The sequence below is a fragment of the Athene noctua genome, chromosome 5 (genome assembly GCF_965140245.1).
Source record: "Athene noctua chromosome 5, bAthNoc1.hap1.1, whole genome shotgun sequence".
Classification (NCBI taxonomy): Eukaryota; Metazoa; Chordata; class Aves; order Strigiformes; family Strigidae; genus Athene; species Athene noctua.
This window is the reverse complement of record NC_134041.1, coordinates 4,811,942-4,838,839: the sequence shown is the minus strand read 5'-3', so window position 1 is coordinate 4,838,839 and position 26,898 is coordinate 4,811,942. Positions and strand designations below refer to the sequence as shown.

The 26,898-nt window shown below is 43.5% G+C and overlaps 1 protein-coding gene and 1 long non-coding RNA gene across 4 annotated transcripts in view; one reads left to right on the top strand and one right to left on the bottom strand.

The window, feature by feature from the left end:
• LOC141960529 (uncharacterized) overlaps positions 1–26,898 on the top strand; it is a 176,248-nt gene that overhangs the window by 17,114 nt on the left and 132,236 nt on the right. For all 3 annotated transcript variants that reach the window (XR_012633664.1, XR_012633665.1, XR_012633663.1), the window contains exons 2-4: positions 17,806–17,941; positions 19,644–19,765; positions 26,199–26,270. This is a non-coding gene — a long non-coding RNA (uncharacterized LOC141960529). The remainder of the gene's footprint in view (positions 1–17,805; positions 17,942–19,643; positions 19,766–26,198; positions 26,271–26,898) is intronic.
• On the bottom strand, positions 9,947–12,145 carry JUN (Jun proto-oncogene, AP-1 transcription factor subunit). Its single transcript, XM_074906104.1, has one exon. The coding sequence runs from the start codon at positions 11,556–11,558 to the stop codon at positions 10,614–10,616; it is 945 nt and encodes a 314-aa protein (XP_074762205.1). The 5' UTR covers positions 11,559–12,145; the 3' UTR covers positions 9,947–10,613.

Sequence of the window (26,898 nt, the reverse complement as noted above, 5' to 3'; positions counted from 1 at the left end):
TCAGCCCATGGCTCCAGCCTGTCCAGGTCTCTCTGCAGAGCCTCCCACCCTCGAGCAGATCAACGCTCCCACCCAACCGGGTGTCATCTGCAAACTGACTGAGGGTGCCCTCGATCCCCTCCTCCAGATCATCAATAAAGATGTTAAACAGGAGTGGCCCCAAAACCGAGCCCTGGGGGACACCACTCATGACCGGCTGCCAGCTGGATTTAACTCCGTTTAGCACAACTCTCTGGGCCTGGTTGTCCAGCCAGTTTTTAACCCAGTGAAGCGTGCGATTGTCCAAACCTCGAGCAGTCATTTTTGCCAGGAGAATGCTGTGGGAAACGGTGTCAAAAGCCTTGCTAAAGTCAAGGTAAATTACATCCACAGCCTTTCCCTCATCCAGTAAGCAGGTCGCCCTGTCGTAGAAGGAGATCAGGTTTGTCAAGCAGGACCTGCCTTTCATAAACCCATGCTGACTGGGCCTGAGCATCTGGTTGTCCCTCGTGTTGCATGATGGTGTTTAGCATGAGCTGCTCCATCAGCTTCCTGGGTACCAAAGTCAAGCTGACAGGCCTGTAATTTCCCGGATCGCTCTTCCGACCCTTCTTATAGATGGGCATCACGTTGGCCAATTTCCAATCAGTTGGGACCTCCCCGGTCGGCCAGGACTGCTGGTAAATGATAGAGAGTGGCCTGGCGAGCACCAGCCAGCTCCTTCAGCACCCTCGAGGGTATCCCATCCCATCCCATCCCATAGACTTGTGTGTGTCTGTGTGATGCAGTAGGGCACTGACTGTCTCCTGGATTGCAGGGGGGTTGTTCTCCCAGTCTCTGTATTCTGGCTGTGGAGGCTGGATTTCATCAGTACAACTAACCTTGCTATTAAAGCCTGAGGCAAAGAAGGCGTTAAGCACCTCAGCCTTCTCCTCATCACTTGTTACCAAATTTCCTCCTGCATCTAGCAGGGCATGGAGACTATCCCTGGACTTTCTTTTGCTACTGACATAGAAACTTTTCTTGTTATCCTTGATTGCAGAGGCCAAATTAATTTCCAGTTGGGCTTTAGCCCTTCTGATTTCCACCTTGCATAGCCTCACAGCCTCTTTGTAATCACTGTGTGTGGCTAGCCCCTTCTTCCAAAGGCTGTAAATTCTCCTTTTCTCCCTGAGTTGCAGCCAAAGCTCCCTTGTGATCTCCTTGTAGATCTCCCTTGTGCTTCCGACAGCCAGCAGTTATGGAAAATTGTGTGGGGGACTATGAAGTAGCTCCTCATGTAAGGCTGTAGGTGGAATTTGAATTCAAATTCATTACTTATTGTGCTGTTGTCTGGTGTGGTATCAGCTGAACCCCAGAAACACCAAGGAATCTGGTTTTGTTTTCGTATGTTCATTGCTAGGTCTTGCTTGTTCCTGGTTTTATACAGTTATACAAGACAAGGAGTTTTATTTCTTCATAATGCCCTTATATTACTACTGCCACCATGGATGTTAGACCCTCTTAAAGAGTCAGGGAAAGGGTGAGATCATTAGTAGGGTGCTCTCACAGATTGGTAGACCTGCACTTCTGTGCTAGGATGAGCAGTGTATTCCCAAAGGGAATGTTAGCTTTTCCTTCTGAGGTTGGACTGTGGACATGTCAAAACACTTCAAACTAAATTCCGGGAGAGAATACCATTGGAAAAGCTACAGAAAATCAGGCGGCACTATTCTTCAGCTGAGCTGTTAGTGTTCCTAATTTGCAACAGATTTGGGAATTGAGCTGTTTCTAACAGAAAAATAACTTTGTAAGATCTTCACTGAGCTCATTACTTCGTTGCTTTTGTCACCACACTTTGTCACTGTTACCTTTAGAGTTTGATTGGAACTGTAACTGGCTTTGCTAGTAGCAAATAGATATTGATGGTACTAACTGTGAGAGCATTTCATTAACTAAGTTGCCACGTTCAACCCACAAGCACATAACCATGGAAGCAACAACAATTAAGTTAAAACCCAAGCCTCTCTCTTACTGTCAGTCTGGCTTTTCCTGTCCAGTGGAAAACACAGAAGCAATTTCTGCACATATGAATGATAACGCAGTGAACAGAGGGAGCCATGGAAATAGCTCGAAATTAATTTTGGGTGTGCTGGAGTATTTTGTAAGTAAATGCAAAACAGACATGGAAGCCAATATCAGGAACATGTGCGAGAAATTCCATTTATAAGACTTCGAATAATAACCTCACTGCCCTCTTAAATAATTTGAAATATATATGCATAAAGTTAGTCATCTAACAAAAACAGTTTCATAAGGAGGTATACTAAGGACTCACAGTTTTTGTTCAAGTTAATGGGTGCATGAAAAATGTTCACTGTGAAAGTCAAACCACATTTTATAGGTTTGTCCATATGGGAAGTTGAGCTTGTTTAACCAAAAGTGTGAATTCAAATTAAGTTAGTAAAACTGGTACAAAATCTGCCTGGGCATTTTGGTAGGGTAATTTAAATTGGGAAAAAATGAATGTAAGAGTTCTGACTCAATCTCTGATAATTTGAAGATTGCTGGTGAGCATTTCTTTTAGAAGATACCCCATCCCTACTGTTTGTACCTGCATTTATGTTCCACCTATTGCCCTCCATCATTTCAGGTGTTTGTAGAGCTGTGTGGTTAACAGAATAAGGGAAGCAATGCAGATTAAGTATCCTGCAATATTCCAAAAAAGCACTACCAGCACAAATGAGGGAGTGGGGAAAAAAAAAAAAACAAACACAAAAAAACAGGCAAAGGAGGAGGGAAAAGGTGGCTGCTCAGGCTGGCACCAATGTGAAAAAAATGCTTCCACACATCAAAGCTGAAGCTCCCTAAGGCCAGGAGGTGGATCTGTCAGTGCTCGCCTGGCAGAAGCAGCCCTTGTAGCAATCGTGGCCAACTTTTCTACTGCTACTGCAATCCACAAAGTGGCATATCAACCTAAACTGCTTTATTAGTACCTTCTTTAAAGCACCACAGCTAAAGCTCCTCGAGGTCATGCAGCAAGACCCCAAGTTATATCAAAAAAAGTAAGACTCTGCATAGTTGTCTACCAGTTTGAAACAATAAGTTTTAAAAAGCTAGTGCTGTGTAACTTGCTTATGAAATAAAAACTTAGTCTGAGCTAAGCAAATTCCTGATAAGAAAAAAAGTCTCTTGGGACAAAATGTTTTGCCCTTGGTCATTTTCTTTCTTTCTTCTCTGGAAATTCTGACATCCCTGTTTTCCAACATAAGATACTGTGATTTTTAAACATGTTTTCTTTCCAATATTTATCAGTGGCCTGATTTCCAAAACTGGTATATCCAGCATCTTTAGGGCTTGTGCTACTTTTTGGTAACTGTGAGTCAGTATTTGGAGAAAGAATCAAATTCATCAACTTTATTGTTACTTTTGCAAAATTACACAGAAGTAAAAGCTGTCAGTAGTTGTGAAGCTTAGTCAGGGGCACTTCCCTAAATATACTAAGCTTGGGTGGTTTTGGGAGTGCAGAAGTGGGAAATAACATTCAGAAGTCTCTAACCAAGCTAATGTAGAAAAACATAGATTCATCTGTGTAGAGAAAAGCAGCCTTTTCACAGCCCTGAAAACTGGTGTAGTTAAACAAAGATAGTGCTGCTGCCTGCAGTGCTGCCCTAAAAAGAAATCTCTGCTTCAAGGAGAAGGAACCTGGGCAAAGACCACTAAATTCTGCTTACATCCCATCATTTAAAGAAGGAAACTTTGCTGTTAACTTTTCAAGGGTTAGCTTTGGTCAGTAACCTTGTTGCAGACTAACTGAACTCTTGTACTGTCAGTCCTGAAGTCAGCTACTTACTGTATCTCTTTACATAGTTTTTATGTAATTTTACATATAAAAGCACTTTTAAAACTAATTAGAATATATATATATATATATGTATAAAAATAAATGCTTTATCTAGTTCAGTCAGGGAGCAGGGAGAATGGACAATCAATATGGTAACAAAGCCAAACAAGTAAACTAGAGAAAGATTTTGCCTTGAGAATTTGGTTTTTTTTTCTCCCCTTCAGGTATTTGGGTCAGACACTTGGTGATTATTTAGCATGATAAGGATCATATCTTCACTGAGGCCCTGAGACACCACTGGAGGGTTCATAGTAAGTCTTGTTTTTAATGACTTCTTGTAAGGAGTTTTGAAGAGCTGATGTCAGGGGATACCTTAGTTTTTATATAGGGGGAAAAACAGTGTACATTATGCATATGATGCAGTAGAGTAAAACTGCATACAGAAATTTGTTCATCACTAACACGTGGTGGATGTTTGCAGAACTTTTCTGTTTAGTAAAAGGAAGTGTCTCCTGATTCTAATCAGGTAATCATTACACCCTAGTTTCATCCTATATGACTAGAGGCTCCCAAGTTCAAAAAAAGTAGACTGCTGAGGCATACGTAGGCACTTCCAATTAGCAATTTAGTTTACCCAGATCACTCTCTGATGAGGCCTGTGCTTTTCTCTTAACTGTAAAGAGAACCTGCAGTGCTCCTAACCCAGAGACCTTAGTTAGGTGTCAGAAGTTAAACTGAATAAATCCTGAGCTGTATCTTTAAAGTGTTATGGCTTCATTTAAAAAGGAACTTTTTGCGTTTCACTTCTCAAGGTGAAAATAGCAACCAGAGCTTGCAAGGTGGGTGCAGCCACTCACAATTTTTACTATTGTTAAAAGTTCTAAAACTACTTTTGGACACAAATTAGGATGAACTTCTCATAGTTGCCAAGGTCCTTTGATTTGCAGTCGCACAGAGGTCAGCAGTTTTGAGGATTGCATCCCTTGAAGTAGGTAGGCTCCAATTTTGGTAGTCCTAGGCCATGCTTTTAAACCTACCAGTAATCCATTCAATGGAGATTCAAAACTTCTTAAGTTATCTCTTTTCAATACGAGCGCTATGTGAATGGCTTTGTGAGTTTGAATAGCAACGTTCACTGGGTTATGCCTGCATCATGCATCTTTTCATGACTTGTTCTCTTGCCTTTTATGTGTCAGATAACAGCAGACATCTAAAAGTTGTGCCCACTAATTCATCATTGTGGATGAGAATTCAGAAAAACAGCTAGGGATGCTCGGTTTTGAACCTTAGTGTCCTCTGAAATAACTGGTTATTCTATGATTAAAATGATGCAGAATGTCCCTACTCATTGCAGTGACTGTTTTAAGAATTCAGTGAAGCTGATAAAATTAATCTTTTTTTAGTATGTTTGCATGATAGTAGGTTTTGTCTGAAGATTTTTCTGGCTACTACTTTGCCATTCTGAGCAAAGGCTCCTGTTGCAGGCAGCTGTGCAGCTTGTTCCAGGACTGTTTGCTTTTGAGCTCCATCTGCTGGAATTGCATCTTGTTTCCCACATCTTTGGTGTTATTATGCTGTCAGGTGTCACAGGAATTGGTTTTAATTTAAAAGAGAATAAGGAACAAAGTTCACAGTTCAGAGGAATTTCAAGAAGTCGCTGGTCCTTTTGTTTAAGGAATCAACCTAAAGATTGCTTGGAGAATACAAGGCTCAAAACACAAAATAATTTTGAGATTGAGAGAAAGAAATAATAGTTCTTCCTCCACTGTTGTTTACAGAGTTAGTTTCTAGGGATTTTATAGAGATTTGGTTTAATCGGGTCAGTCATAACCTATCAAGTTCTGTATGAGATTTCGAAAATAGGTTACTCACTTTACTCATTCTTCTGAATTAGGTTTTTGTTTTGTTTTCCCTTAATGTCTGTTGTTACTCTATAACTAGGAAAATTAGCAGTGTTTTCAATATTTAATTAACTTTTTAAAAAGCCATTCTTCCCCATTGTAACTGTGTTTCTAGTATTTCAGAATATTTAAGGACAGAAGGGACCATGAATAACATCTAATTTGATTTTTGTAGTTCCATTGTTCCTTAACAAAAATGTACTGCAAAGAATAATGTGCAAAATTGGAAAAGAGGACCCTGCTGTGCAAAACCACTCTAAAACTGTTTAAGTAGTCAGAGGCTTTCATGGTAAATTATATGATGACTTTCTACAAGTTTTCTTTGTAAGAAGCACCATTCTCTGTTCAGAGAGTATATTATAATGTTCCTGTCAACAATAATGTGTATGTGCAGAATTAGGATTGCCACCAGTCCTTGGGTGCAGACACTGGTCTTGGCAGCACGTGTAATTCTATAGAACAAAGACTTCTCTGGAAGAATTACCTTCTCAAAAAGCAAACCACCTACATTTTGAATTTTCCTTTTCTGTAGTTGGAAGGCTGATACTATGTTCCTTCCCTGTCCCTGATGCTAGGTGTTACTAAGGTATATTCTGCTTCATAATAGGTTTGTGTATATGGTAATTTCAAATATTATTTCCTTGCTGTCCATCTGCCTGTTAGCAATATTTTGTGTTCACTTATGATGTTTGCAACTTGTTTTTTTCTACACAGCAAACTTTGCCTGAACTGGTTTTAGTTTCTTGATGTGGGTAACTATACTCTGTTATACCTGAGTCTTGGGAACAGGAGTAGAGAGGAAGACATGCAGAACAGAGAAAGCGTTAGGCTTGATATTAAAGATAAGTGTTCTTTTTTTTTGTTTGTTTCAGTTCTGCCTTGCACGTCTCATGGACACGGCACACCGCACGCCGTGCCGTTCTCCGGTGCCCAAGCTTGTTCCAGCCTGAGCTGGTCCATCTGCCTCTGCAGTCTGTTCAGTAACGCTGCCCGGGCTAATAACCCCAGAGCCTCAGTCGGGGTTGTTCACTCGGGCAGAGCACAGTGCTGATCCAGCTGTATAAATTCCAATTTTGCTGCTGGTTGAGGCTCCACGCTCCGCCGTGCAGTGTCTGTACGTGCTGTGTGATACTAGATAAGTGATGTAAGGCTGCTCTGCAGTAACCTGGGCTCCTGGAAGTTAGATTCTTTGCTTCCTGCAGTTGTGGGGATAGGATCATTAATGCATATGCAGCAATGCACTTCACTGTAAAACAAATTTACTTTTTTCAGAAAGTAATTATTATAATGGATTTCTTAGGCTTCTGCATGGGACAAAACTGTCAGCCATTTTTCACATAGGTTTGGAGAGCTATTGTCTGTATTTCCTAACAACTTCCTATAAAATGGAAAGATAGCTAAGGTGTCTCTTGGTCAGCAGACTTCATCACTCGATGGGTACGCGCTGCCTTATGCTGGTATTTAAAGTGCCATATTTTGAGGTCAGTCCTTTTTAGACCTGCAGAGACGTAGGCGATTGGAGGATGGAGACTCTTTGTAACTGCTACTGTGTTCTGAGGTTGAAACTGGCTGGTAGGTAACTCTTTCCCACCATAGAATGAGTTAGATTGTTAGTGTTACTTCTGAACTGACAAGTACTTTGGATTTAAAGTTATTCAGTAAGTAATCATGGCCAACCCCCCCTTGTAGCTCACTTCTGTTCATGGGTTAGAAGTGTGAGGGTTTTGTTGGTTTTAGTACAGACCCAAATTGTAATTAATATTCCTGTGTCCCAAACATGTTGTTCTGATTAGAGTCTCTTTGCCTAGGCATTTCTGTGTAGCCTGCCCTGTTTGAAACCCTGCCTTTTTCTGACTTCACTTCCTGAATCCGTTGACAACACTCACAGCCAAACAAAATACATGTTCACAATGCTGTTATTTGCAAAATATTCCCTTGTGAGTACAGCTGGGGCAACAAAAAGAGAGTTTCTCTCTGAATCTCAGAGAGAACTGACTATTTCTATAGAAGTAAGGCACATCATGCATTGGGCAATTTTAATCTCTGTAGTTAAGTGTTAAAACTTTGCGTTTTACCACATACAAATGCACTCACGCCTTTCATCACAGTTGTGCATATTGATCACTGAGTGATCTAGTAATACATTGAACGTGCTGAATTTTAATCTGTGCTGAAGTGAACGAGAGAGCAACAGGCTCATAGCCCACCACACTGTTTACAAAACAGATGGAAGTGGAGGGAATATAAACTTAGTTTACCCTGTTTTAGGCCTGATCCTCAAACAAGGTGTGGGACTGAAGAAAGGGTTCATCAAAGTCACCCCTCTTCTTCTTGTGAAATTGCAGAACTGGCACTAAAACCCACTTTGGTTGGCAGTAGATTCTCTGACTGGACACCAAGTACCTCCTGAGCTGGACCGAGTAACTCGTGTCACAGAAACCAACCCCTCAGACACAAGCAGTGCTAGTACTCAGTGACTTTTTTTGCCTGTGCTACAGAATGTTGCACTTGAGAGAGAAAACACATAACTGCAATGCTAAATGTCTGTGTGTGCGTATTAGGATAGGGTGGAGCGGACTGTCACTCAGCTGTATTTAATTAACATAGTATTTTATATAATGTATTTATTTTTTACGTAATTATGTGATTAAGGAAAATGCTTGCTAGTAACATCTATTCCATAACCCAGCACTGTTGAGAGTTAAACATGCACCTTTGCAGGTAATTAATCTCCTTGCCCTGCTTATTTTGCTAGTTGGCACTTGCTAAATCCCTGTAAAACCACACCCAGCAGTGCTGTGTATTATCCCTCTGCTGTCTATTCCTACATATGGTCAAAATCAACTTACCTTCCGGGTTGCTGACATCAGCAAAATGTACTCTTGGCAAACTCCAGTATCCTCCTAGTAACCCTTTGTTTGGTTGGTGTTATTACAATTGTATTCCTCTGACAGCAGCAAATACCATCTAAACAGTGCCTACCTTGACACTCGGGTTATGATGTGGAAGGAGATTACCATATTATCACGTTTTAAACATTAAAACAACCCCTCATATGATAAAACACGTATAATATGGGAGTGGGGGGGAAAGTTAGAGGAAAGATACTTTTATGCTTCCGGTAAGGAACTGACCCATAGTGGTTGCAAGTTTCCAGATATTATTTTGATAATAGTAAAGGTACACATATCCAATTATCTAGTCATCTTGTGACCTTAAACAAGACTGTCACCTCTGTTAAAATTATGCTTATTCCTATTTTAAGGAAAAAAAGACATCCTGAAGCCTGACTACTCTAAAAAGTTAGCATTCACCAATAATGAATTTCTAGTCTTCTGGCTGTCTTTTGATAGCATCCTCTTTTGATGTTTCCTCGTAGCCATTTGGCTCTAAACAGCAAGCAGGAAAACATCTGGTCTCCTTCAAATATACGTTTCTGAAACTAAATTAATTGGGTACAGTGTTGAAAATCCTGATGTAATAATTGGTCCCACTCCCCCCCCCCAGTTAAGTAGCATGTTTCTAAGGCATATATTTATGTTGTCATTGTAGTAAAACCCAAGATTATGTTATAAGAAGTACATGGGGAGTGCCAGAGAAGTTGCTGTTTTCAGCAAGTTGCTCTTTTCATTTCCCACTAGGTTGAGTTTTCTCAGCTTTTCTATTGCTAAAAAGTTTAGAACCCATAGTAGCACCCAAAAGGGAAAGGATTTCAGGATAGGAAAAGGGGTATGAAATTATTTTCCTGTTGGCAGCAGCATTGTTGTAAATATTAACAAACAAGGATCACCTCCTGTCAAGGAAGGAACACTCCAATAAAGGTGAATGTTTCTATTTTTGAAGTCTATAGCATGTTTGATTTTTTAACTACATCCACTTGCCTTACCTACTTGGGGGCATTAGTTTAATAAAAAAGCATACCAGGTCAAGTAGCCAAGTGCTTCAGTTACGGAGCAGTTTCATACACTGGCTTTCTACCCCTCTACGACCTCTTTAAACTGTGCCACTAGAATACAGCAGGCAAGCGAGTCAGGTTATGACTGGGAGCTACAGCTTCAGGACAAATCAGAAAGTTGTATTAATTTAGCGATCAGAATCTAGCTTTTCCCTCTCCTCCTCCTCACACACATTCTTCAGGACATGCCTGTAGTTAACGAGTAAGTTTAACATAAACCCTAGAGTTCAGCACAAAGGGCATTTTCCCAGCTCAGGTACTAGCAAAAGAAAAAGTGTGAGGGGGAAATGCATTTTAATTATTTTATTTTTCTTAAATATAATAGAACCTTCTAGAATTTCTCCAGAAACAGAAACATTAAAAAATTATACTTTATTACAAATGGTAAACTCAGAGTGCTAAAAAAAAGCCTCTTATTTACAAACAATACTGGGCAGCGCCCAAATAAACAACATAAAAATAACTTACAAAGTCATGAAGTAGTTTATTGACATTAATCAACTTTCATAAAATAAAATAAAAAAAGATATGTACATACACAATTTACTCGAAGGCAGGCAGAATAGTTCTGTTTTGTTTATCAGCCTCCCACAAACCTCCCTCCCACTTTTTTTTTTTCTTAAGTAATACTACATAAAGCAATCTACAGTTTCTATTGCAGTTTAACCTTTAATACTGAATGATCATCGAATGTTAGGTCCATGCAGGTCTTGGTCAATGTTAAACGAAGATCTGACGTCTCATCTGAGCAGGAACAGCACTTCTCGGCACGGTGCTGGCCGCTTCACTACTAACTCAAGCTGAAGGCTTGCCAGTCTTTCCACACATGCGCTTTGCAGAGCACAGGCAGGACTCAGCCTTCCAGCTTTTCCCATTAGCTTTATGCATCTGCCACTTTTGGTTTTTTTGTTTCAGTTACACCACAAGATCACAGTTCTCGTTTAAGACAGTCTCTTCAAAACGTTTGCAACTGTTGTGTTAGCATTAGCTGGCACCCGCTGTTGACATGGTTCATGACCTTCTGCTTAAGCTGTGCAACCTGTTCTCTGAGCATGTTGGCAGTGGATGCCAGCTCTGAGTTCTGGGCTTTCAAAGTTTTCACTTTTTCTTCCAACCTGGCAATCCTTTCCAACTTCCTTTTCCGGCATTTGGATGCCGCAATTCTGTTTCTCATGCGTTTTCTCTCGGCTTTGATTCTCTCCTGTGACTCCATGTCAATAGGGGACAGGGGAGGGGTTTCCCCTGGCATTTCAGGTACAGTCTGAGGCTCTTCTTTCAGAGCCTGAAGCCTGGGATGCTGCACCGGCATCTGGGGGTTGATGTGGTGCTGAGGCGCGTAGCCCATGTTGTTCGCGTTGTAGTTGGGCGCGGAGTTGAGCGCGTTGGGGTTGAAGTTGCTGAGATTGGCGTACACCGGGGGCTCGCTGTGCAAATTCGTGTTGAAGCTGCTGCCGCCGGCCATGGAGGACACAGGTGCCATGCCGCTGCTGACGGGCTGGGCGGCGGAGGTAACGCTGGGCAGGGTGTTCTGGTTGTGCAGTTCCGCCAGGGCTCTCACAAAGCCTTCCGCGAACCCCTCTTGCTCGTCGGTAACGTTTTTGGGGCAGAGGAACTGCGTCGGGGTCGGCGTGGTGGTGATTAGCCCGTTGCTGGACTGGATGATGAGCCGCTCCAGTTCAGGAGAGGCCAGTTTCAGGAGTCCCACGTCGGGGGAGGTGAGGATGTCGGCGTTCTTGTTCCTCAGGTGCGGCTTCAGGTTGCTGGATGGGTCGGACAGGTTCAGCGTCATGTTCTGCTTCAGCACTTTAGCGTTATTATATCCATACCCGCCGCTCTCCGGCGGCACGAAGCTGGCGTTCAGGGCATCCTCGTAGAAAGTAGGCTCCATCTTTGCACTCATAGAACAGAGTCCGCGGAGTGGCGCCGGGAGCTGCGGCAGCGCGGAGGAGAAGCTGCCCGGCTGCCGCTTGCGCCCCGCTCCGCGCTGCCGCCCCAACCCTCCCGGCCGCGCAGGGAGGGGAGAAGGAGAAAGCCGAGCCTTACTTCTCACCGGGGCGCGGAGAGTCCTCCCGGCGCGGGCCGGGCCCGCGGTCCCTGGCGCTGGGAGCCCGCCTGGCCTGGCGGGGCTTCGGCGGGGCGCCTCACCGCCCTCCTCCTGCCGCTGCCGCTGCGGGGCCGGGACGCTGCTCCACCGCCACAAGTTGCCGCTCGTACTTTATATATATATTTTTTTTTCCCCCCTCTCTCCTCTTTTCCCCGCCTTCCTGCGCGCCCTCCCCGGCTCCGCGCTGTGCCTGCTCCGCTCGCCTCCACCCGGAGCCGCGCTGCCGCCTGCCCCGCGCTCTGAGCCCGCTCCCGGCGTGGAGCCCTTCACTTATCAGCGACCGGGAGCCCGCTAAAAATAGCCCATGATGTCACCCCGCGGGCTCCCCATTGGCTGCCGCCGCCTCTCCCGGGGGAGGCGGGCCGCTGGCCCGGCCCGGTGCATATCAGCCGGTCGCCATGGCCACCCCGCCCCTAGAAGCTTCTCAGGGCGGGCGCGGGGCCTTGTGGGATGAGGTAATGCTGGCGGCGGCTCGGGGCATTGTGGGCTGACGTCTTGTTTTTGAATATCTGGTTACCGCGTCCAGCGCGCGAGCGGGGTTGGCCGCCGCCGGCGCCTCCTTTAACGGCCACGTACCAACCGCCCGCCGGAGGGGCGGGGGCGACCATCGGCCCCCCTCTCCCTCCCTCGCCCCCCAAACAGCCGCCTCTCCCTCTTTGTTTTCGTGTCCGGGGGTTCGGTTTTAACGGCCGGGCCTTGCGGCGGGCAGGAGGCGGGGCCGCGCTCCAGCCGTGCGCCGGCGGGTTTCGGCCCGTCGTGTCTGCGTGTGTCCGTGTGTCCGTCCGCCCCCCCCCCGCCGGTGGTACGGCCCTTCAGGTGGCGCTTCGGGGGAGGCGTCACGTGACTTCCCCCGCCCGCCGCCGTCCCGCCGCCCGTGCGGTTTCCAGGCAGGGCCGGGGGTGGGGCTCTGCCCGCGGCGGCCGCGCGCGGGGCCAGGGCGGGCACCAACCGCCGCGGGGCGGCCCCCGCCCACGCGCCCGCGGCGCTCCCCGACCGGGCCGCGCCCGCCCCGCCGAGGGCACGGCCCCTCCTCCCCTCCCCTCCCCTCCCCGCCGGGCGGGCGGGGCTGCGGCTGGCGGCGGCGGCACAGGCCTCGCCCTCGCCCGCCTTCGGCTCGGGGCCGGTGCCGCTCGGCAGAGCCCCGCTGTGCGCGAAGGGCGACCCGGCTCCCGGAGCGCCGTGCGGAGGGCGCTCGGCCGCCCCCCTGCAGCGCTGAGGACCCCCCCCCGGGGCCCTGTGGGCCGCCACCCCCCCCCGCGTAATCCGGCTTTCCTCCGGTACCGCCTGGTTCGCAAGGGCACGGCTTGGCCGTTACCGTGATCGGGGATGTCGGTTCCCGGACTCAACGCGCCAGGACAAGAGAGGGGGGAAATAAAACCTGACAGGAAAAAGCCGGGTTCCGGATGGGTTTCTCTAAACTCGTCCTACCAAGGGGAGGGGACAGCGACGGCCTAATTTTAGCAAGAGTGCCCTAGTATTGCTGTGGCGGTACAGATTAGTCGGGAGGGAGGGGAAAGGCTGGAGTCGAAGGATCCAAGCTGAGGAGCGAAGGCTGTGCTGGCACGTTCACCTCGGAGCAACAGAAGGGGGATCTCTAGTTCACCCCAACTGCCCCGTGGTGAACGTGGGGTGCCTACCTCTAATAAAAGGGTATGCCCACCCGCCGGGCTCACCTTTGTAACCTCCTTGTACCTCTGGGAAGTGGGCAGCTACCTCTGGAATAAAGTGCAGGAGCTGTTTAAGGACAAGAGGTGATAATAAGGGGTAGGACAGGGACTGGAGGGGTGCACTGTTGTATCGTGTTGCCAACAGTGCAAAAAGTGCTCCTTACGCTGGCAACACAAAGCTGTTACCTGCCCTTGGAGGGTGGACCAGCTTTATACGTCAGTGAAGAACTTGGTCTGTCAGGTTCAATCCCTTTTTACGATATGTGAAGCTGACGAACTGATGTCTAGGTTTGAAAATACACTTTCAAATTCTCCGGTGCTATTTTTTCCTAGACATAATGACATAATTACCAGTTACAATATAGGAAGCAACAACGAAGCAAACAGCAACACAAGCAGCTGTGAAAGAAAAGTGAAGGTCTAGCTCCCCTCTTTGAAGTTGTTGATTTTTTTTTTTTCCTTCTCTGTTTTCTCCCGGCGTTCCCACCTGACTTCAGCCACTACGTTCATTTGACCACACGGTGGGCACTGGTGTTGCTCTGTGCTAACCGGAATTACGCAAATAATACATGCACTTCTTTGTACGTTTGTGTGAGCAGTCTGTGGCACGAAATACAGAGTTTTGGCCGGGAACAGGGGGGCTCGCCGTGTGCTGTTGCCGTACACACAACCTTCACGTAGGCAGCATCTGTCTGTGGTGCAGGTCACTCAAACTACTCAACTGCTGCTGTAGCTTCAGCTGCAGTTTAATCAAACAGCAGTAAGTTACTGCATGAAAATCTCTGAAATTCATTAATGCAGGGGATGCTAGAAGCAGTTAACTCCTTTTAATCTTTACGTACAAGATAAATAGAGGCCAGTGACTGACTCTTCTGGCACAAGAGCCAAGGGGCATCAAATGAAACTGTCAGGTTCAGAACCAACCAGAGAAATGCCTTCACAGAATTGTAGTTAAGCTGTGGAACTCCTTGGCAAGAGTGCTGTGTGGACTGAGGGATTTTAAAGTGATTAGATGAATTCACAGAAGAGAAATCACTTAAGGGCTATCGAACGCAGTGAGTGCATCTCTGGCTCCGGAAATCCCAAAGCTGCAAATGACTTGTGCCTGGGAGAGCATCCCGAGGCAAAACTGCCGTGTGCTGCCCTGGTTTTGTGTGCCCCCCCCAGGTACCTGCGCTGGGCTCCTGTCAGAGACAGGCTATCTAGTCGGACCTGATGTGGCGGTCCTCGCTGCGTTAAAACTCCCCCGAGACAGCCCATAAATGATCTGTCTCTGTTGTGTCAGCATGCACTTTTGATGTTTAGAAAGGGCTTGTCTATGCAAGGAAGAAATTCTGGAGAGAAATGCAAGACATGAATTTTAAGTAGTTTGCTGTGTGGAGGTTTTTATTGTGAAGTAAGAATTACTTTAAAATTAAGCTTAAAAGGTGGTTTTTTTTTCCTGTTTCTGTTACATAGGAAGCCATGCAAATAATTTACTTTGGTTGGTTTTCTGTATATACACATAATAATAATTCAGTTTGTTCTGATTAATTGGTGACGTATTTAATTGGTTAGAGTTTTGCTGTTTTGTTTTATCTTCTTAGTTTTTTTCTGCGTGTTTCATCCTAGAAAGCCAAGTTCAGACTACAAGGAGTATGGTCAGTGTAGCTCTAACCACTCTAATACATATTTGTATAACCTGAAAAACTGTGCTTTTATAGTTTGTCCAGTTCAGCTCCACTGATATCAAGACAAGTTTTCATTAGCTTCAGCCAGTGTTGGATCAGGCTGGAGGGATTCATTTAGAATCATGTAATTTTTTTTTTTTTACCCTCCGCCCATTTTAGTTTTCTACTTCCTTCCTTTTACAGAGGTGGAGTTTCAGGACTAGACATTCCAGTTTGCCAGAGACGTGTTGCTACTGAGGCCTGTAGCTATGGGGGACACCCATCAGTCCACTCATTATGTTAATTGCTACTCACTTAGAGGTTATTTGGTCGAGGCTGGCAGTAGACAGTCAAGCTGGTCAGAAAGGTTGTGCATAGCAGGAGAGCTCTGAAATCAAAGACAAATGCTCTTTGCTGCTCTGAGGGGATTTTCTACCTAATTCAGGACGGACTGGTGAGCGGAGCGGGTGCTCATGAAGGTCTCATCTTAGGTTTCATCCGACAGTGCCTCGAGTTTACCACCTGAGACTCGCCGAGTGCTGCATGTCAGAAGGGAGCCCTGTCAATAGAGAGACAGGGGTCCTTCATGGCCATTAGCCAAGGAGCTGGGAATTTTGGTGACTGTGCCCTGATTTATTAAACAGCTATTACTTTAAGGCTTTTTTTTTCCCCTTTCCTGATGTCCTTAAGTAAATATGCCTTTAGTAGAGTGCAAGAACACTTACTGACCCATTTATAAACCATAGCTATTTACATGTCTCAATAAACTAACTTGTGGGTAGGGATTGGAAATGAACTCTGTATCTCTGTTGCTGAGAGGGACAGATGCTTCAAGCAGCAGTAATGCAGATTTTGATTTATAAAGTTCTCTAATCAATCAATACAAGATTGACTGAGGCAATCAGATAATCTGAATAATTAAATGGCTTTTAAGGGACAAATTAAAATTTCTTATACATACCACATCCGTCTAAATTATCTTTGGTGTCCAGGAATAAAAGAGTTTGTTGTTCTGTTTCACTCCTATATCACAAATGCTTCTGGCTTATTTCTAGACCATGTGGAAAAAAAAAAAAAAAAAAAAAAGGTAAATGACAGTTTCTGCTCTTTTATATTTGAAACATTGCTCACAGAAAGAAAATGCTTGTTTCCATACAGTCCTTTTTCTTTAAACTGAGATGTATTACACCATCTAGCTTTTTGCCGTCAACAGTGGTGTTTCCACAATATTTTTATTATATAGACAATTGTTTTTATTATATAGACTTTTAAATTTTTTTCTCATTTTGTGCTTTTAAATGTGATATCCTGCTTCACCTTTCCATGAAGTGAGTTACTGGATCTTCTCATACTGTTCTTCACTTGCTTAAGGAATTACTATAGAGCAGGTTTCCCCAACTGAAGGAGACAAGAGTTTGAAAAGTCATAAGGAGCAAGTATTTTTCTTTTATTTACTACATCAGAGCATAGTAAAAACAGCTGGGAGTGAGAGGGCACAAAGAACAGAATTTCCTTAGGCTAAGTGGAAGTAAAATAATTCATAGGTGCTCCTGCTCCTAATTCCTCCCCGGTTCCTCAAGGTGTGTTTTCGTAGTCGGTTCAAGTCCACCTAAGTCTTCAGCACAGCAGAGGTGTGGCAAAGTGGTGCCACCTCATCCACCCCCAGCTCCCATGGCCTCTCCTTTTGCTCTTTGCTCCCAGCAGGGCTCGTGGCTGGGTAGAGATCCAGGAACTCAATCTGTCTGAAAGCGGAGCTGAAATTAAAAAAAAAACCAACAACACATTTGAGGATACAAGGGAGAGGGGGGAATGCATGGGCTGCAGGAAGAGTGGGACTCACAGCCTGTAGTGAAGGACCCTGGCACCGGATCTGTACTAGGAGATGGAAAGCTAGTCTTGAGCTAGTCTTCAGTTTGCACATGAAAAATGCTTCTCAGAACTACAGGCACTTGTAAACGAATATCGTGTCCATCTCCTCCACCCTCAATTAGTCATCGCATAACCAAGCTATACGCATTTAGTCCTTTTCATCTTTCTTCTTGTCAAGCCCTTTAGCCTGTCCCCCTCACCTACTCATCCCACCAATCATTTTAATTAATCTCTGAATTTCTTTGAAACTAATAGTTTGTGGAATGGAGGAAAATGAGTAGGTTAGAGAGACAAGATTGTGAATGATGGAGGTGGGGCAAAGTTAGGAGACTTTGCAAGACCTGTTGGGTTACCTCTGGGGCAGGACAGCAACACTGACTGTAAACACAGAGAAAGACTGCCGAAGTAAGGGAGGAACCACTAAAAACATTTTCCATTTTGTTAAGAATGCTGCCTGAGCAATTCAAACCCTGGATGTTTATGTGCGGCAACATAGGAATGAAAGATTTGATATGGTTGTTTCTAAAGTGGATAGGATGATCTCCTCTTTACCCAATAGATTTCTCACTATTTTTTTTCCCATTCCTGGCTAGCTTTATAGAGGATTTCAGTGGTCATTGCAAGTGCTCAGAAATCTATTTTCAAATAAGTAATGAACTTTATTATTTTTTTTTATTCAAACGACTATATGTATTTTATAATTTTTGATCAAAGAACTGACCAAATAGATGTTAACTACATTTTCTAAAGATGAGTCTGAAAGGAAACCCGAGGCCTTGCTCCCCATGCTTTTTGGGATGTTACAAATCTAAATGTCACACTATTAACATCTCTGTGTTCATTATTTCTATACCACAGCATAGCTGGTGCTCTGAGAAATAGAGAGTTGAGCAAAGTTCCTGTCCTGTGGAGCTTACAGTTGGAAAAATCCTCTATATGCAAAGAAGGCTGGCAAAATAGGAGTTGGTCCACAGTGGGAGCCCAAAGAGTGAAGGTAAGCAGTAGAGGAGGCACTGGAGGACGGGTGGCATATGGGAAGCAGACGGCTGCGCTCAGCATTGCGAGCTGGCAGCATGAAAAAATTTACCGTACAAATAAAAGCATGCAAAGGTTGAGTGGTGGGGAGGCAGATGAACCCCTTTGGAAAGATATGTCCCGTGTTTGGGGACAGAGATCCTACTGGAAGCATGTGTGTGTTCGGCTATTACCAAGGCATGGTTTCACTGTAGAGGACTGGAGTTAGCTTTCTGGCATTTTGATATTTCAACAAACGTATTCACGTAAATAGTGGCAACAAAGTGCATCGATTCCTGGTTGCCAATTGTGACTGAAAGCCACAGAATAACTGGATTTAACCATTCAGAGCCCTTGGTAAAATAGCTCAGTTTTGATTAGGGTCTGAGAACAGATACAAAATACTTGTATTTTTAATTAATAAACAATCTGGCATCCTGTCAAAGCTGACATCTCACTCTGTCTTAGCAGCTGTTGGAACAGTAGGCTCCTGGCAACCTGGAATAAAGCAGTGATTGCAACAGGAGAAGGAAAGGAAGCGAGTCTGCGTGAGACCAGAAATGCCTCACGTAAAGCACCACAGAGCTTAGGGATTTCCAGTGAGCGAACAAGCTTTCCTTCTCTGTGCTGTGGGTTCAGGCTTGGACATGGACAGGGAGTTTCTGTTGCTGAATGTCACCAATGGCTGGTGGCTAACAGATGTAAGGACACCTGCCTGAATTTGGGTAATGTTTCTGACAGGAGTAGCAATAAACAGAGAAAGCATTGAACAGTGAAAGTAGGTCCTGCAGGTTGCTCCTTCCCAGGGATTATAGTGGCGGAGCCTGTGGGGAAGTTTACAGAGCGCCTGCTCATGTAATACAAATGGAAACAGTCACTCTGGGAGACAGTCATTTGTGTTGGAGTCATGGTGTGGGAGCAGTCAGGGTTGCCAAATAGCCAAGGGAAGGGAGGAAAGGGCACGGCCTGGGTAGGACGATACCTGAAAACACAAGCAGAGTTCAAGACTTCATTTTTGGAGAAGATGTTACTAAACTGCTACTCTTCCTCAATCCCATCTGATTAATAATAACCAACCTGGTCTCTGATCACAGCTGACGTATCACACAGCATCTGTGGGGTGGCTCCCCGCTGGTCCGGGCAGCCCTGTCCCCACAGGACAGGGAATGTCCCAGTCTTGTCCAGAGCAGCCCCTTAGGACATCCACAGTTGAAGAATCAGGACACTCAAAACCCTCAACATTGTTGTTCTTTCCTCTTTTCTTTGGTAAAAACTATATGCAGTTGCCAACACTGCAGTGTCTGTATGTTCCCTTGTTTCAGAAGGAAGCAGAGATGGAAAATTTAGTTCAGAATCAGTATTGATCCCTACCTGGGATCTTGGTTTTTCACGAGGGGTTCAGGAGCAGCGCTCACGTGTGTGCCAGGGGAGTTACTGCGGGAACGGCCGCCAGCACATTTGGCAGAGGCGTTGGTCAGCTCACAGGCCTGTTTACACAGTCTGTTGGGAACATATGAAACATATAAAAAGCCGTAACATTTGAATATATTAGAAACAAGTTCATGAGATCAAGGAGAAATTTTAGGATAAAAGGAGAATAATAAAGCAAAGGCCTGAGGGCTGTGATGGCTGCTAATTGAAATTCAGATTTTTTTAATTATTTTTTTTCTTTTTTTTTTCAGGGAGCACAAGTAGAGAGACATTCCAAAAATGGCTGTATGGTATTTAGAGATCTGGGTACCAGCTGCACTGTGCACATATTTGCAGAGTCTTCTGTTCACTTAAGAATGGGCTGTGGACTCAGGTAAGTCATGTGAGAGAGGTTAAGCACGCGTGTTGTAAGAGCTAATGGTACAACGTAGCCTTGTTCTATATAAGCATGTTTTGTGCTGATGTTTTCCAGTTTGCGTTCCTTACAGTCAGTATAGGAAAAGGTGTGTGGTTGGCAAAACTGCAAGCCCAGACAGAGCAGTTCTGGGTGTGGATGCTTACAGCCCATTGCCAGGTGCTTCAAATAGGCATTTATGTCAGAGATCTGAGGTCAATTCAATGATAGCCAATTTCAGCCCTAGATTGTTACATAAATATTAATAAGAACAGTGGTATATATCACAGTTGTATTATTGGTCTGAGTATTCACCTAACCCTTTAGCAGGGGGAATATATATCCCTTCAAGACACCCAAGAGAATTTACAAAGTGAAGCAAAAATTTGTTCACCTCTTCTCATTAAACTCACATTTTCTGTATACCAGTCAAGAAAACCAGGAGAACAGAATACACTCAAATCGGGTAGAACTGCAGTCTTCCCTGGTTTTGCCTCACTGCTGAATGACCCTTAATCCTTATTTGTATCTCTGTTGCTTGGTCTCCCTGTCTGTAAAATGGGCATAGTGAGACTGAAGTTCTAGTAAAGCATGCAGATCTGTGGGGAATGAATGCCATACGAGTGGTGTGAACTATTTTCATTTTTAAAAATGCATTAAGGAAAAAGGTGCAGAAAAGGAATGGAATTTCATCTGTAAGAAGATCTAGGATTAACTTATTGGTATAAAATACTTGTTACTGGCCCCATTTGCTTTTAGGATATCAACCATTGATGTTTTTATTGGTTCATCAGCCTTGCAATGCATTTTGAATCTGACCCAGGACTGTGTAGAGCATATACTGGCACTTAGATTTATGCCATTTTCACTCCCTGGTCAGTCTCTGACATTTTGACCAAATAACTTCCAGTTGCTATGGGCCTGCTTTTTTGGCGGGGTTTTGCTGGGTTTTTTTCTTTACATTTAGAGTCTCTGCTGTGAGTGGCTCTGACAATGATTTGGAGTTAATGTCAAAAATGCTCTGTAGGAGGAAGTATTACACGTCAGCTTCTCCAGATTCACACAGATAGTTTCTTTAAAGACACTTGATACTTAGTCCAAAACTTTGACAAGCAGATGATCACGTGAGACACAGGAACTCTTCTGCATTATACACCCCTTGGGGAAGAGGGTGAGTGCAACAACCACTCCCGCCTCAACAGGAGTGGGTATTGCCAGTCCTGGGAGGGTGAAGCCTACAGACCTCCCTTAAACACTTCCACACAAGAAATCTGCACTAAGCTTTCTTGCCTTTTTTCACACATATGCCAAGTTTTAAAATGCTCTACATATAGCAATCATTTTTAAGGAAACCGAAGGAGCGCTTTTTAGCAGATGTAAATCAGCACAATTTCCAACGTCGCTGGTTCCCCAAGTGCTTTCGGCCGTCACTGCTGACAAAAGAGGCAGTCCTGCCCTCTTCCTGCTCCCACGCTGTCCCCTCCCTGGCGCTGACACAGCCATGAGGTGAAGTGTGTTGGGAAATACACTCCGTTCAATCTATCCCAGCAAAAAACCTGAATGGTGGGGGGAGAGAGGGATTTGCTTCGTTTCAGGGTGTCACCAGCATATCCCGGATTAAAGTCCTCATGGAACCACTGTTACAGCTCAATTCACTGGTCTCCGTGAAAGCCAGCAGCTTTGCTGGTTTGTCCCGACAGCTTCTGGCTAAAAGAGAATTGCGCTGCAGCTGGAAACTCAATCAAGCGAGTTTCAAAACATTTCATTCATACATGGTCCTCAGTTGATTCTTAATACACCTTTACTATCCTCCATAGTGTTTCATAAGCCTTGTCAACGTTGCAGTCGAACAAAGGCTGGTCTCAAGACTTTGTGTTGTGTAAATAAACCTTGTGCCTAGCAGGGTGTCACTGAGTTAAATGTAAAGCCTGAAAAGGGGAGGGCGTGGGAGCAGCATGCCAGTGTTAACATTCTGTTTTCTGCACAGGATTGCAACAGGATTGCAACAGCCCAGCCTATCTGAGCTGCTGCACGTACCGTAAACATGTCTCTGCACTTGATATGGGTGGTGATAGAACAATATACCTTTCTGGGAAAGGGTAATGGACAGCAAGGTTTCGTTTTAAGGAAATTCTGGATAAACAATAGTAGTTTTCTTCTTAGAGTGCTGATGCTTTCCAGGTGGCCCAGCAGACAGCCAAACAAAGGAAATATATATGGCAGCATTCACTCCAGAGTTAAAGTTTCAGGGTAAGGAGGGTGAATGTTGAAAATCCCATGAACTTTAATAGTTATGCTTGTATCTTTGTGGTAGTTCTGACTCCTTTTTTTGCTTCTTATAGATCAGTAATTGGGACAATTGACAGGAATAACCCCCCTGGTAAAAATATACAACTGTTTTTGAAACAAACAGTATTTCATATGCAAAGCTGTCTGGTAAAGTATGTGCTCAGGGTGCTTTTTCAGGCCTCATGGGAAGTTCTACAAAGAGCAAGCTATCTTTTAGCAAGTGCTTTTCTGTTAGTTTCAAAATCCTCTGTTGCTTTTTTCTAGAATGATTTTCCCACAAAAGGTGATACAAACCATAAGAAAAGTCTCAGTAGAGCTTACTGCTCCCCCTACCCCCTTTTCTCCCTCCCTCCTCCCCCAAACACTGGGAGCTCTCACAAATATTTTAGTATCCTGGAGATTAAAAACAGTGTCTTTAATTTGTATTTGTCTTGTAATAGCTCTGACTTTCACCGCCTTGTCCTCCCCTTTATTGGGAGTACATGTGTGAGCACTCCCTCTAATGTTGTTTATACGCTCACTGTCAGGTTCAATAAGCAGTTTCTTAGCAGGGCACCTTCCCACGTGAAGGAAATATTTCCAGTTCATGTCTTAGCTCCTGCTTCCTCCATTGCAGTGTCTTGACGGAGCAGAGCAGAGAACAACAGAAATATCAAGCGGTATCAGTAAATCTTGGCTGATAAATGGAAATTACCTCTAGAACCTCATGAATCTACGGGCAGTTTAGACATAGGGCAAGTGTTTACAGAGCATTTTATAGGAGTTCCAGTTATGTGAGTTTTATGTAGGGCCTATATTAAGTTTAGGCATTTTATTAATAGTGGAGCTGGAAAATTTTAGAACTGTAGTAGACCAGTGCACTCTTAGGTAACATTGAAAAGAATGTGGTAATCCGTTTAAGGATTCTCTGTGTAAATAGGGATATTGCTAAAGAGAATCAAGATAAAATATAAATGTGAATAATTGCCCCTGAGACAAAGAAAAATTGGCAAGCAGTCATATAGAAATTAGAAATTTAACTAGTTTTATACCATGGGTACTAAATCATACTCGTGGAGTCTCAAGTCTAGTCAGGTGAATGGCAAACCCACGTCTAACTCGTAGGGCCAAGGATTTCCCCTTCATGAATGAGTAGAGATAAGTAAAATTTCCCAGAGCAGAAAAACATGTTGTAGAAGTGGCCAGATTCTCAGCTTTGAAGTAGAAGAGATACTTTCATTTTCAGTATCTCCATTAGAGCTTCTTTTTGCAAGACCAGGAGTGTTAACTGTTGTGTCTGAGCCAAAATTCCAACCTAAGCAGAATGTACTCATCTAAATTTCCCTTTTGGTTTCATTTGGACAAGGTATTCTTTGGTGTAGTGTTGCTGTGTACTGTTACAGCAGTTGCTGTGTTGGGAGCTTGGGAAGGCTTACATAAAAAGGTTACATAAAAACTAGACCATTATAAGCTCAGAGAAACCCCTGAGTGTGATGATTAAAAAGAGAAAACGATTAGGGAAAACACATCAAAGAGTCTCAGTGAGAGTCCTAAAAGGAAAAATACTGATTATATTTGTTTTGATTTTGTCTTACATGAAGTAAAAGATGTGTGGTGTGTCCTGGGTCGCCACCCTAAGGGGTGTGTGCTTAAAGACAACAGAATCAGACTCCAAGACTTCGATGTGGTTTATTTTGGTTGCAGGGCTGGGAAGATAAGATATGATTGTACCATATACATAGTGGTGCTATCAATCTGATAGATTATACTTCCCATACACCCCTGACCACCTTGCCTACCCTCTGCCTGCTAATCTGTTTCTAGCAGGATAACTCCTACCTTTCTGACCTTTCAGGAAACTTTCAAGTACGATTTTTAAAACAGTCACAAAAATGTTTTTCTTTCTCCAAATGTGCAATTATTCTCTCTGATGAAAGCAGTCAGAGGCATGAGATGGGTAACATTGATTACTCAAGCTGGTGTGCAAGTTCAGGTTCAATAAATAGTGAATCTTAAGGGCTAAAAATTGTTTAGCATTCCATTCTGGGTCTGGGAATAAGAGTAGACATTTATTGATAGTCCTATTGTTCACACTCCACTGGATTCTAATACTGTTATTTTAGAACAATGTTAGATTCATTTAAAAAAGTTTGTTAGACTTGGCCTGCCCTGGGAACCACGTTAGAAAAGGTTTGAACTAATAAAATATGCAAAATGTGGTTTTAGGGCTCTCCTTTAATGTGGAAAGGGGAAGAAATGTTTTAGATGGTTATAGCAAATCCAGTAAGGGAACTGTTTACTTAACGCTCTCACAGTTATTTTCTTTAATGTGCCTTTTCAGAGCTTTTCAGCTGAGTTTAGTTCATGTGAACTAGCATATTAAATAACGTTTTCTACTGATACGTGTTTTTCTGTTGTTACTCTGACTTCAGCAGTTACAGTTACATTTTCTTTCTGGCCCACTGGTATAGTAGATCCCTAAAACTTAAAGGAAAATAACTGAACAGGACTTTGGAAATGGGAGGATATAAAATATAATGCCTATAGACTTAAAATTTAGGTAGGAAGATTGCATCTGAGTTGTATGAATATATGAATATGAATATGAATGTATTCATATATATATGAATATATATATATATTTAGCCTATATAAATTGATGCGGCACTAAGAATATTACAGATTCTTCTTTATTATGGCTTGTATACCTTGTGTGACTTTTTTACTTGAGCCATCCTAAGAAAAAGGAAGGCAACCAAGTGGTTATACTGTCCTACTGAGAATCTCATCTCTCTTCCCAAGTGCACGTAGTACTTGTGTGTAACAAAACCACATCCAATAGGTACGTGTATCTGAAAATGGCAGTAAAAGTGCCACTTTCCATCTCAGGAGTTCCAGTGTTTCCCTGGCTGCCTCATATTGATCGTTTTAGGACTTTTTTCACATGGGGAAAGACACTGGCAGTAGTGCATATTATAGTCATACGTCAACAAAAATAATAGTAAAATATGCAAGGCATAGAACATACTCTGTGCCAGTTAGGTGATCCACTGACTTTGCTGATTATGCCCATTTGCCTTTGGCCTTTTTAGAGCCTTCCAAAATTTGCATCTAAGCTGATGAAGAAATCGTTTTGTACTTTAAGTTTTTGCTTATAAACAAGAGGTTGCTTGGGAGAAAACATTCTGAGCAAAAGATCCTTGCGTTTTCCTTCTATCCTTCTGCCATCTTGATTTGGTGACATGCTGTAAAATCCACCTGTTCTTCAGGTTCAGTTTGGACTCTGGAGAGCAGCAGGTGAATGAGCCAGACATGAGAAACAGAATGGCGAATGGGTGCAGACACCAACACTTTCCTTCAGGCCTTAAAGGCTAGGAGAATGTTTTCTATGTCTGGGATATCCTGCTCTTCTGCCTTAGGTAGACTGACTTTTTGTTCAGATCAGGAATCTAATCTTTTCTCCCTGCTTAAAAGAAATTTAAAAAGTCTATTTATATTAACAGTGGACCTAGAGTCATTTAGTTTTGATCTGATCCTCACAAAACATTGGATCTATTTGCAATGCTAATAGAGGTGTAATGGCAAGAGCAGAAGTGGCAAATACCCTTTCCCCCCCTTTTTTTCTCTTAATATCAAAGCTAAAGATGTATTCTTGATTTGTATGCAGGATTACTGATTCATATACTGTTAAAGCTATATAATAATACATCTAAAGCCTAGCACAGTTTATAAATACACAAAACGTGTAATTTAATAGTCACTTGTGCTGAATCTTTTTTTTTTCCCCTGCATACTCTGTTCTACCTTTGTTACTCAGGGCATTAATGCTGCATTATTGTAAGCAGCGAACAGCTGCATTTATCTTCATTTTAGTCTTCCAAGTCACAGCAACATGCTGGAACAAAAGCCATTGTCCATAGCAGACCTTCTTAAGTCTTTTAAGGGCATCCATCTGGATAGACTTTGTGGTTATAGAAGGGCTGATGCTGTAAGTATTCATTCCACTAATGGTCTCATTGATTTTTATTTACGCTCTTTACAGGTTGCACAGTCTCAGTTTCAGTAAGAATTGCAGCATATATGCTGAATTCCAGAATTACAGGCGTATGTTAAGCTAAAACAATGTTTCTATATCTGTCTTTAGGATGCTTTATCAAAGCAGTGGCTCAGAAGTAGACTGTTGAGTCTCCAGTGAAGCAGATGAGAAGTGCAGTTGGTAAGCACTGTTAAAAACCAGGTGCATAAGTTTGAAAATGTTGATCCAAATCACATTATTGTAAGTAGAAGGGAAATGTCATGACTTACTGAGATTAAACAAAGACCTGCTTAGAATCTTGTGACTTCAGCTCATAAATGGATTTCATCACTCATTACAGCTGCATAAACAAATGCATGTGGTATATATGCATGTTTTGTTTTTGGAAGTTGTTGTTTTTAAAATCCCCTCAGAGTTTTTTTAATTGCTCCTAATGAGCCAACGTTCCCTGGTTCTGGAGCGATGCCTCGTGTACCTGAGCAGCATAGCACAGTCATTGCTTTTAAGGGAATAGTTTGCCTGCTTTTCTCCCTTTCTGGCAGCTGAACTGCTTTGGCAAGCACGTTATTTTAAAGGAGAAATTTACAATATGAAACCTGGTGTCAAAACTTTTATTCCTTTTATGAAAGTAATCTTACCCTCCTGCTCCTTTGGAGCTATAGAAATGTAATCCCAGCCCAATCAACAATTGGAGAAAGTCCTATGCAACGTCTGAGCTCATACTGAGCAAGTTTGTCACATATCTAGATATTTTTCAGTTGTTTAATGTAATTTTTCATACTGTCTGTGGCCTCATTTCCCCTGATGG